Source organism: Epinephelus moara, chromosome 4 (assembly GCF_006386435.1).
Source record: "Epinephelus moara isolate mb chromosome 4, YSFRI_EMoa_1.0, whole genome shotgun sequence".
Classification (NCBI taxonomy): Eukaryota; Metazoa; Chordata; class Actinopteri; order Perciformes; family Serranidae; genus Epinephelus; species Epinephelus moara.
The window spans coordinates 1,827,315-1,839,582 of record NC_065509.1 but is presented as its reverse complement, the minus strand read 5'-3'; the positions used below and the strand labels follow the sequence as shown (position 1 = coordinate 1,839,582).

The window sequence follows — 12,268 nt, the reverse complement described above, 5'->3', positions numbered from 1 at the left end:
TGCTCTGTAAAATCTGGATAAAATTTGCAGCCACTTCAGAAGTTAGGTAGCGTTTCCTCACTGTTCTCACCGGGGCCTCCTGTTGGTTAAAACTGGTGATGTTAAAAAACACACAAAAGTGGTCGGACACAGCCAGATCCACAACAGAGGACACACCCATGGACAGACCATAGGTTATGACCAGGTCCAGGGTGTGCCCTCTGCTGTGGGTTGGCTGCGTGATATGTTGTTTAAAATCTAAACAGTTTAAGAGGTTTAAAAATTCTCTGGATACTGGGTCCGAGGAGTTGTCAATGTGTAGATTAAAATCACCAGTTATTAAAATCCTGTTGTAGGTGGAGTGAATGATTGATAATAATTCAGAGAAATCACTGATAAAAGAAGTGGAGTACTGGGGTGGTCTGTAAACCGTTATGCAAAGGATAGGAGGACTGCTAAAAACATAGGCATGATGTTCAAATGACGTGTAACTGCTAAAAGAAACTTCATTTGAGGACATTGTGGTTTTTGTTACTGATGCAGTTCCGCCTCCTCTTTTACCTCCCCTAATAGAATATAAAAAGTTAAAATTTGGTGGGGAAGCCTCGGTGAGAACAACAGGTCCCAGATAGCAAAATTCTTTTGGTCCATATCTGGCCCACACCCAACATGTTCATCCGGCCCACATACCGCATGGAATGATGGCACTTGGGCGGTCCGCTCCCGTTTACCAAAAGTGGGCCACAACCAAGCCATCTCAATGCCAGATGTCAGCCAAAAACAGACCAAATAAACCAGCACTCAACCGATTGTGGGCCACTGGTCAAAACTCTTTTGGGCCATATCTGGCCCACACCCGACATGCTCATCCGGCCCACATACCGCATGGAATGATGGCACTTGGGCGGTCCGCTCCCGTTTGCCAAAAGTGGGCCACAGCCAAGCCATCACAATGCCAGATGTTAACCAAAAACAGACCAAATAAACCAGCACTCAACCAAATGTGGGCCACTGAACAAAAAAATGAATCCACTATTAACATGCTTGTTTCTCACATATGATCCACAGCAGTCATAATGCTACATATCAACCAAGAGCTGACCAAATACATTAAAACTCACACAAGTGGGAGCCACAGTTAGCTCTCAGACTTAACTGGTTTACAGTCTATGACCTTGTCTAGCCTGCACACTTAAGAAGTCACAACCAAACCATGATAAAATTTTGTCAAATATGAAAAAATAGAATAATAGTCTGAATTTGTGGCTACATGCCATTATGGTACCCCCAGATACTGTTTGAATGGGGGCATCCAGTGGTCCAGTCTTGTTGGGACTCACCTCGGGGTCTAAGATGAAGAAACCTAAGAGTAAGAATTGAAGAAATGACCAGACACGAGAAACAACTGGTGAACGGTAGAGAACTATGTTTTATTTTTTTAACCTTTTCCATAAAACAAACGGAAGAAAAAAATTCAGGCCAAATCAGCAGAACACAGTTGTTGTTGTTGACCCCCATCACTGCTCGTCTTCTTGTGGCCCTTTAAGAAATGCACAAAAGAACAAATTTAGTTGACTCAGTAAAGCAGTACTGTGGTTACTGTATATGGCGGCAGTGAGGTGAAAAACACAAAACCTCATCAAGAGACCAAACAAAAAAGGCCTTGTAAAATGATACAAAGTTATACAATATTGTGTTGATGTCTTTCAAAACTTCAACTTCAAAATCTATAGTGTGTTTTTGATTACAATTTATCTGAAGCTATAGTTGATATTATGCCTGATCACTGACCCAATATCTGCTTGCTCAACCTCATTCTGTTAGGTTTAGATAAGATTAGAGTAGACTAGATAGATAGAAAAACAGTGCAATTAAATGCAGAAGAACCAAGCTCATGACTGTACCAATAAAACACAAGAATAAATAAGAGAATGTCATACCCTTACCCACACACATTTACAGTAAAAACAATTGTAAAAACACTGCCCTCAAACAAATAAATATAGCAAATAAATAAATAAGGATAACGCTATACAGTATATCAGAGCCTCCATTCTCTGGCCTTTTAACACACCTGAAAAACTGCTACAGTAGCTGGAATAAAACAAACATGAGGAAATGCTGAGATGAAAGAACTTTTGCCATGACAGGTATTAACTAACTCAGCAATTTACTTCATCTCTTATACTATCTAAATTATTATTCATTTTCTTCTGTCATTCCAAAAATGTAAACACGAGTGAGAAACAGATTGTTTCTTCTACAGAGGGAGATAATGTTTATTTTTTATATATTATGCCAATGTAAGTATTACTGTATATTCCACTGCAACATGGCTGAGGTTCTCAGTTGGAAGCAACTCCATCCCACATATTAAACCTGCCACATATTAAGTCGGAGATGACAATTAGTCAGCCAGCCTCACTCACACAATTGCTGTGTAGTTACACAAGTCAACCACACGGTGGAGCTGAAGACCATGAATGTAGCAGTAAATGGAAAAGTTTGAGGTTAGATAGAACACATCTTAAGACATTAAACTTAATCCACTCATGTTAACATTAGATATGGTTTTGTGTTTGATAGGGGACTGTTTCATTCCAGCTAACTTAACTTGTTATCAATGGAAAGAAAAGCATTTTTAGTTTCAAATGAAGTTGGACATAACAATGGAAAGCAGGGAGTGGAGGAGGAACGGAGCGGTATGTGTCATTTATTCCGTGGTAAGACGTCTTATATTTACGTGGTGAAGAACATGGACTAAAAGCCTTCTGATGCAGTATTACAGTGTGTGTGTCAGTGTTGCAAAGACACAGCGTCAGAGCGGTTATAGTTTTTTTTTTTTTTTTTTAAGCGTCGGAGCAGTGAAGTGAAACAATAACCTGCAGATCGGTGACATAAACTCCGCTCGTAGTAGTAATAAAACACTGAGGTTGTTGATGAATATTTAGCTTTTTACTCTGCTCAAACTGCAGAAAACTCATGCAGTGGCTCGTCATTATTGCTGGGATGCGCGATGCCACTTAGCTCTCATATACTTGTGGTCTCACTTGCTATTCCAGTCATTTCAAGTACCATAATTTAGCACCGATTCATTTTAAGTGAACCAATACTCAGTAGTACCAACATGTATCGGTACCAAGTACAAAAAGTACCGGGTTTCGGTACCCAACCCTAAATGTAATGGCCCTTATTATTTTTATTCTAGTATCATTATTATGTATTGTGTTTTTAAACCACGGAGCAAAGACCCAACATAAGTTTTTCACAGTGTATGTACTTGTACATTATCTTGTGACAATAAAGCATCTTGATCTTGATCTCTAAGCAGTTAAAGCTCTACTAGACTGGGCTCTCTACTCGACTCGGTTTAGGTCCTTTTCCATCACAACTGAGTTCTTCATAGTTCCTTCTCAGTGTGGGCAGGGTCGTTGTATCACAGCGGCTACGGCCTCATCGCTCTCTTTTTTCGATCCTCTCGTCAGCTCCAACCTCACTCGTCTGCAACTCGATTACGGACCACAGCGTGGTTTTCAACACAACAGTCAGGTGAAAGAACAACAACAGTCTCAGTACAGATCAATGGGCGCTGCTGCCGCTGTGTTTTTGAAATTAGCGAACTACAGGTAGAGCTGCAGATTTCTCATTCCCCACCTGTTTGATTCTAGGGCTGCACGATATATCGTTTTACATCGTACATCGCGATGTGCACATGTGCAATAGTACATCCAGGATGCGCGATGTTTTCTCTCTCTCTTTCAACATTTCAACTTTTGTTTCTCTTCAGAAAAACTCTGATGTATGATCAATACTATCAGGAAGTCTCCTATAAATCCTAATCCTAGTCTCATTTAAAGAAATGTGATCATTTGATAGTGCTTATTTTTTAATATCGCAATATTATTATATTGCAGAAAATCGCAGAAAATGAAAATATCGCAATGTCATTTTTTTCCAGTATTGTGCCAGCCCTATTTGATTCAGAGTGTAACAGGGTTTCCCACAATTAGCGCAGTTTAGCAGCGCGACCTGACCATGCACCCGTGTTTGTGTGTGTATGTGCGTGTGTTTACGGGCGCCAGCATGTAAGAGAGACAGCAGAGGGAAGGGCTGCTGACTGACAGAGATGAAAGATGGTGAAATGCTGAAAAAAATACATTTTTTTTTTCTGTGCGAGACTGTGATGGGCCGCCACAGACTCGTTAATTAATGGGAAACACTGGATGAATAAACGGGCAATATGAAAGAAAAAAAAAAACTCTGCTCTTACCCTTGAAGCGGCAGCTAGGTGCACTGGGCTGATTTTACATGCCTACCTTCATATCATTGATGCGGCAACTTGTCCAATCAGAGTCAGACTAGAGTCTGGTTTACAGAGTTTAGCCAAGTGAGGAGTGACCCAGCCTTTAGTCTATGGAGATATTCGTCGAGATTCGTTTCCGAATTTTATTTTATTTTAGGGCTGTATTTTGAGTTTTTACATAGGGAAATAGTTGGGTTGCACGGTTCAGTCACTTGCAAAATAGTCAAAAGCGGATAGTTAAAATCAATGTAAAAAATTGTGATAAAATCATGATTCTGATATTTTTGCTATATCGCCCACCCCTAGTTGTAATATTGAAGCTAATTTCACCAAGTTAGGCTATTGTGGTTTTCAGCTGAATAGCTGCGAGTGTTACTCTACAGGTCACTTGTGACCTAAGGTGTATTTCAAATAAACCTGCCTTTGGTTTAATGTATTCTTCTGAGCTTTATTCCTTCAGCTATGAGTTATGTTGTAGCCTATGTCTGTGCTCTATAGTTTTAATTACAAATTACAACTGTTAAGTAAGTTAAAGATGTGTTGCTAATGACAGCTTGAAGTGGCGATAAGGTCTTAAAGGTTTTTTGGAAGGTCTTAAAAAGTCTTAAAAAGGTATTGACATTAACCTCAGGACTGCATATACCCTGCCCTCATTTTTTTACACATGCTGACAGCTTCATCTTGATTTTTGCTGTAGAACAGTATCACACATGTATTGCAAAATAGGTATTGTAGCTGACTTACGTGTGTGCTGTGAGGCACGCCTTTTCTCCTCCCTCTCTCTCCTCCCACCATCCCTGTCTCCAGCGAGATGAAGCCACCTTTTTATATAGGCCTCCACCTCCTGGTCAGTTGCAGTGGCCGTCAAATGGTTGTTTCTCACTGTTCCTAAAAATTGAGAAAACTTTAAAGCTTTTGAAAGATTACACACAATGGTGAGAAATGCTTGGCATGCTATATCCTGCCCATAGTTGGGCAGTAACAATGAATGTAGTTTGAAAACAGTCTAGCCATGCCCATGACCAGCCCATTACTAAAATTGTAGGAGGAAAACTGATGAACTGATTGCAGACCGGTGCATCTTAGAGCAGGGGACAGTTAAACAGCTGGCAGGGAGAAGATGGTGGGGCACACAGTCAGTTTTAGAAATTTTTATTACAGTGCAGGTTGCTGACATTTCGGCACAGAGTATGTCTTCTTCAGAGCAAACAGAGCATTTTATGTATGACAGCTTTAAACTGGTGCCTTATAATGTTCTCCGATTGATTGGCTGTATATGTTGTTGTATTATAAGTGTAACAAGTATTAGACTCATAATTTTTAATTATATTACTGAAGTGTTGTGTGGTGTCACATGAGCTGTTTTAAATAATAATAATAATAATAATGACGCAGCTTACCTGTTCCTCCAATGTGCCTCACTGAGCAGGCACCCTATTTAAAGCTGTCATTCATAAAATGCTCTGTTTGCTCTGAAGAAGATATGTCAGCAACCTGCACTGTAATGAAAATTTCTAAAACTGACCTTGTGCTCCAGCATCTTCTCCCTGCCAGCAAATACTAAAACTCATGTAGTCATGCACTTCAACAAATTTGAACATACATGGAACATCAACAGCCTTCACTAATTTCCTGGCAGTTTTGTAGCTGCAGCCAGAAAATCAACAAGCAATGCCATTCTATTATAATAGAATAGAATATTGTCTGCTACCACACTAATGCATATTCATCCACATATGCATCTTAATAAATCGATTATATGATTCATTTCAGCACCCCCATTTGACCATAGGAACTACTCAGAAGTAGGGGTGGGTAAAAATATCCATTCATCAATGCATTGCAATATATTTTTTTGCAATTCAATATCAATTCAGAAAATCCTTTGAATCGATTCAGGCAAGCAGCGGCCCCCGACCATGTCCTCCCCGTGGTCAGGGCCCGCTGTCCCTCACTAGACGCCTCTCAGTCCAGCGACCTCGCTTGAGGGTCGGAGGGAGCGCCGCGAAAAACACAGAGCTGCAGGGCCAGGTAGCCGATGTCTGACGCACCGCTCTTTTGGAGCCTGTAAATTCCCAGCGCAGCCAGTGTCACCCTGGCCGCTGCACCGTGTGTCTGCGGGTAGCACTCTCTCCAGGGAGAGAAAGGGTTTTAGTGTCAAAGTTTTACCACCTCCCGTCTAACTGGAGGACGGAGGGAACGCAGGTGTTTATGTCTATGTTTATATCAGACAAAAACATACACAGTCACAGACACAGACACAATGGCACTTTTTCAGTTTAACTATGGTTGCACTATTTCATGACTAAACACACTGTGTGCTTTTGTTTACATTTCAATTCGAACAAGAACTTCCTAGAGGAAAGATTTATAATAAGTTTACAATTTAAAAATGAATTTAAATTGAACTTAAAAATTATCAACAGGTACTCTAATGAATTATTTGTGTATTACTACTTATTACTGAATTGATATTGAAACATTTGAATCAATATTGAATCGAATCGATATCGAATCGAATTGCAACCTAAAGAATCGAAATCGAATTGAATCGTGAGGTTCTTAAATACCCAGCCCTAATCAGAAGCATGAAAGAAAAGGAAAATCAATTCATAAGACACATCACAAATAAACATAACCCACAATTAACACTTACCAGTAATTACATCCTTTAACTGGAGGCTATGGAAAGCCGTCTTTCCATTTACGCCCCGCCAGTTAAGCTGCTTGGCCAGGGAGTTGGTAAAGAGGTGTTTCATGATCCTCCACACTGTGTCTTTAATGTCTACCCCACCGATGACACTCAAAGCAGTAATCTCAGGAAAAAAAGAACAAACATGATTGATACGGGCAGTAATAGTTGTACCACAGTTTTAGGAAAAATGTTTTTGGACTAAATAAATCAATACATTTCAGTAAAGTCATTTCAGTGTGTTATGGTTTATCTTTATTTTTCACCTGAGATGTCCCTGTAACTAACTGATCTTCATTTTTGCTGTGCATGAGGAATTTTGTTTCCCACAGATGTACAAACCATGTATCCAAACACTTTTTACTTTAGAATAGTTCTCACTCCAATAAAAAAAATCTAGCATCAACACTGACATACGCGAAATAGTTCTAGAGCAGGAGTAGAGCAACCTTTGTGACATGGAGTGCCAGTTTGGATTTTTTTGTCAGTGAGTGTGCCACTATAAATAGAACAATGTGACACCAAATACAAAAAATACCTGGGATTTTAATCTAACAGGCTACAACCAATCATATTTTGAAGATATTTTACTGTTATTCACAATTGTAAATGAGGTTGCTTCCTCAATATATCTCAGAGTTTAAATAAAGGTTATAATAGCAGGGCCCTGGATCCCATTTCAAAACACTTCTTTTTAGAAACTAAGTCTATGTAGGCTAAACCTACAGTGAGTGCATACAGGAAAAAAAAAATTATGACGCAGCGTCAGGCCGCTCACCGTCACTTAAACACTCAATTGAAACACTCCAATTAAATACGCTGAGCTGCGAGCGTCGGAGAACGCCCACTGCAGCGACCCTGGGTTTGATTCCACCCGGCGGCCCCTCTGCTGCGTGTCAATTCCCCCTCTCACTGTCTCTCCCTTTCCGCCTCTCTCCAGCTGTCCTTTAAAAATGCGCATTAAGCCCGTAAATGCAATGCCGTAATACAGTAAATGTCAAACCGCTTTTATATGGTTCTTACCTTCACAGACTCCATGAAATGATTCCTTCATCTTAAATATTTGGTCACATGCTCATTTTCTTTCTTATGGTAACTTAGCAACAAGGGGTGGCTCAACTTGTCCCTACGCTCAACTTACCCCGGTCTCCCCTATTGAGTGATTTTTCTTCAACATAATGTTAATGAATAAAGAGATTCAGTTTTCAGAGCTAAATGTTATATTCCAGCCTCAAAACATAGCATACTGGGTAGTAGGTGTTTACAGCTCCAGTGTTTGCACCAGGAGAGTCATTAATATCATGAAAGTAATGATATTGATTATATTACTATTATTATATTATTATCATATATCTACAATAATGATGTATGAAATTATATTAATTGCATCAGCTAAAGATTTACTTTCTAAACCGAACTGAAGAAGACTTCACCTTGTTAAATCTTTGCTACATAGCACGAAAATACAAAACTCTAAGTGAGGATAATTCTGAACATCTCACAAATAAAGTACTGTAGTGGCTTTGAATACTTACTTTCTCTTTCGCTTTCTCCTTGGCATGTCGTCATCTTCTTCTGCTGTCTGTAGGTCTGTGTGGGTTTCTGCCTCGGGAAGTTTCAGGCGAGCAGCTTTGTAGCTTGCTGTAAATAAAGAGATTCAGAAATCATAGAGTGAATATGTTTTTAAATGACTGAATTCTGGTAAGTGATGTGCATACCTGCTTTATATAAAATCCGAACTCTGTATTCTTCCCACGAGTCTCCCGGCTGCTCTTCATTTTTTATGGCCTTTGCCAGCTCATCAGGTTTGTAGTAAGTGGGCCACTGACAGACGTCATCAGCAACCCAAGCTGCTGGCACCACCTCAACCTCTTGAGTTTCATAAAACTCAACAATGTAAAACATTGCCTAGAGTAGGAAGAGGGTACAACGGCACAAAGTAGTTAGTTTTACAAACATAGACACTAATATTTAACTGTTGACAAAGTTATGCACATTCCCAACGCAATAAATACTATAGATATGGGATACACACTTACACAGAGATAGGCGAAGACAGGCTGCACTCTCACCACTGTCTAAACTTGCCGCTGAGCTGCACATACGTATGATAATAATATAACCAAACCATTCATTTTTTTTTTTTCTTAAAATGAAAACACATGTTGTGTATGGCTAAGGTTAAACATGCCTAGAATTAATCTGCATGCAGAAGAGGCACAACAACAAATCCTGCCTCCAAAGGTAGTCGAACACACTTCTGTAATTTAGTGTCCAGCCTCAAGCACATTAGGTGTGGTGACAGATCTGACACAAAGCAAATTCCCAAATTTGAAGAGTCAATGGGATAGTCAAAAAAACTTGCAATCTGTCTGTATCCTTTGCAGACAATGTATTCCTGACCCTCAAAAGCAATTATATTCTGGACCAGAAGTATCTTGCCATTCATTTTAATGCATCTGTCCCTCTCTGATGAATTAATGACAAATTCATCCATTTCCAGTTCTTTAAACTGGGAGACAGTTCCTATAAAGCCTTCTGGGACATGTCCTTCCGAATGCAACATTTTGAGGTTTTTGCCAGTTTTCAGAGTTTCCTCTCGTAAATCTGTTGAGTCAAGTTCTGAAATCCTGCGTATCACTTGTTGCAGTGGTGAACTAGGCTTTCTAACCATGCCTTTAATCTTTTTTAAATAGTTCTCAAATGGAAATCCAGATATCAGGTCCAAGTTCCCATGTACCCTTACATCTTCAGTGAGGTGAATCAAGCCATGTATGTTGTATACTACAAATTCCTGACCATAGAGTTGCCCAAAATGTTTGACAAATGCTCTGAGGAGTGTGTTTGCAAAGTCATTTAGCATCAAACAATAGGTTGGACTCGCCAGAATGTAAATGCTCACAGATAACAGCATAAAGTTTTGATACACTTCAGGAGCCAGAACATCTTTCAGAACAACGGGGCCAGTGTAAAGTAGGAACTGCCGAAGTTCTGTTGCTTTCCATCTTAATCTTTCATCAAGCCCCCTTGGTCTTCGGGCAAATTCTGAGGGTATGTACATTCTGAGAGCAAGTAACTTGGCAGAAATCAGAGAGACTTGCCTGGATGAAATGCGGGATTTTAACATCCCACATGTGCCAATCCATAAATCAAGGAGACGACGCACCACACCTAAGCAAACTAAATGCATATAGTCGTGTGGGAAGCCACTGACCATAGAAACAGATGTTTCACAAAATGGCGAAGGTTGTATGTGGTGGTCTTCATCCTCAGCGTTTGAAAAAGATTCATCAGTTCTCGCTCTAGCGTTTGCCTCTGGGAATGTCATGCGATTATTCATATATACGCCTGACTGTACACATTTGTCACAGCCACTGTAGCCATTGTGTGACTTAATACCTTTAACGAAGGCCCTTGCTGGAGCATCACAAATTACTGAGCACACAGTCAGGAAAAAGGTTTTACCATTAACAACAAATCCATTGCTCAAGGATTTCAGTTCACAAACCAGATCCTTTAGATATTCTGACAAAGAGTGAGGCTTTGAGTTCCCACAGAAAATAGCAATTGGCACAGGTTTCCTACTGAATCCTTGGAGAATTCCCAAGATTGGCCAAAACTGAACAGCTGAACTTTTAAAAATTGGTAGACCGTCGATATTTAACTGCAATTTAAAGTTGTGACTATCTGGAACAATAAATGCAAGTCTCTGAAATATTTTACTGAACATATTCTGTATCCCAAAATAGTGGAATGATCCGCCTGCCAAGGAACTAACAGCATGGGAAATCTGTGTCTTTAACAATGTTCTGGCATCTTTGGGCAATGAAGGATGATGAGCTTTCAGAATAGACAAGAGGGCAGACAAAGCAATCAGTGAAATCCCAAATTGTCTACTCCAGTCTCTCAAACAACTTGCTAAATCCCTTGTGTCATCAACATCATTTCTGTCATCATCACCACCACTTAATCCACCATCTCCACTGTCTATGTCAGAGTTTGGTAGTGAATCAGCGATTGCTTCCGAGATAGAATCATCATGAAAACTGCACTCCTCTTCAGTGTCAACCTCAAGCTCATGCTCGTCATTTAAAGAGTCAAAGAACTGGTTAACTCTTTTCACAGCTCTTTTTCTTAAATTACTGCGAGTGGTATTCCACTGTTCTTTTTCCATGGCACTACAGTATCACTAACCTATCTGAGGTTTGGCAACTTGTGTAGCTCAGCAGCAGACAGTTATTCTGAAAAAGAAATAGGAGTAAGTATTATACATTGATACATCATATTATATCAGTACATGTATTTCACCAGAGCAGCTTACCTTTAATGAGCTCAATATTATTATTTCAACCAGCAGATTTCTGTAACAGCAATAAGCACAAATACTGTAAACATCATCATCAATACACTATAATTAAAAATGCATACATGTAGCACAAGTAAATGGGTATTTTTTCTTTACAAAAATAAATTCATACAAACAAACAAAAGACATGCATTCCCATTTCGCTTTAGACAAATAGAAAACATGTATTTTTTTTTCCTAGGGATCTTAGGTGAAGCCACCCCAAGAAAATGGCTATACAGGTTGGGTAAAAAATTCACTTCATGACAGGTAAGATTTGAAATATTACCAGCCAAAATATGTTTTCACTGGTCATTGAACTGCTCACAGCACACTTTTGGCGGAACATGTGAGTTGAAACAGTGCTTAAACTTGATCCAAACTGAATAATTGTAACTGTAATTGTTAATTATTTGCATGTTTTATAATTTCATTTATTTGATTATGATAAAAATGGCATTCCATAGATGTGAGGGTCTGGGCAGAGGATGTCGTTTTGATGCTGTGCAAAGCCATTAGAGACAAAATGGGCAATAAATAAAATTGCCTTGCCTTGCCTTGCCTAACAAGGCACGGCAATGGCCTCCCTGGCATTAAACTTGTTGATGCTTGGTCCCTCGTGACCCTCCGCCAGGGGGGGAAAAAAATAGAAAGAGTATGCAATAAGCGACGTGTCCATTAATTCAGAAATCAATAATCATTTCCGTTTTTCCGCGCCTCTGTGCAGCGCTGTTCTGCAATGCGAGTCAACGTCCTTCATGGCCTATAGTAGTTTGAAGTGAGCTAACTGGCGCCTAGAAAAAAAGAAAAAATATCGCGGAAAACACACACACACGCACGCACGCGCACACACACAGGCCGAGGCGAGCCGGCTGGGTGATTTTGCCTACCACCGTAGGCCCGAACATACTCGGGCGGAACGTACGCGGAGCAGACTCCGCGGAGGTCC

The 12,268-nt window shown here is 39.9% G+C and overlaps 1 protein-coding gene across 1 annotated transcript; it reads right to left on the bottom strand.

The window, feature by feature from the left end:
• Positions 1 to 1,411: 1,411 nt before the first annotated feature.
• On the bottom strand, positions 1,412 to 8,879 carry LOC126388602 (uncharacterized). Its single transcript, XM_050041799.1, has 5 exons — positions 8,693 to 8,879; positions 8,510 to 8,615; positions 6,939 to 7,084; positions 5,027 to 5,170; positions 1,412 to 1,519 (listed from the first exon to the last, which is right to left on the bottom strand). Exons 1-5 carry the CDS (start codon positions 8,877 to 8,879, stop codon positions 1,497 to 1,499), a joined length of 606 nt encoding a protein of 201 aa, XP_049897756.1. The 3' UTR covers positions 1,412 to 1,496.
• Positions 8,880 to 12,268: the final 3,389 nt, after the last annotated feature.

Coding starts and splice junctions, on each gene's coding strand:
- LOC126388602 (XM_050041799.1), bottom strand. CDS start 8,879: ATGTTTTACATTGTTGAGTTTTATGAAACTCAAGAGGTTGAGGTGGTG. Junction 8,616..8,692: donor TCGGATTTTATATAAAGCAG/GTATGCACATCA, acceptor CTTTATTTACAG/CAAGCTACAAAGCTGCTCGC. Junction 7,085..8,509: donor AGGAGAAAGCGAAAGAGAAA/GTAAGTATTCAA, acceptor TACTGCTTTGAG/TGTCATCGGTGGGGTAGACA.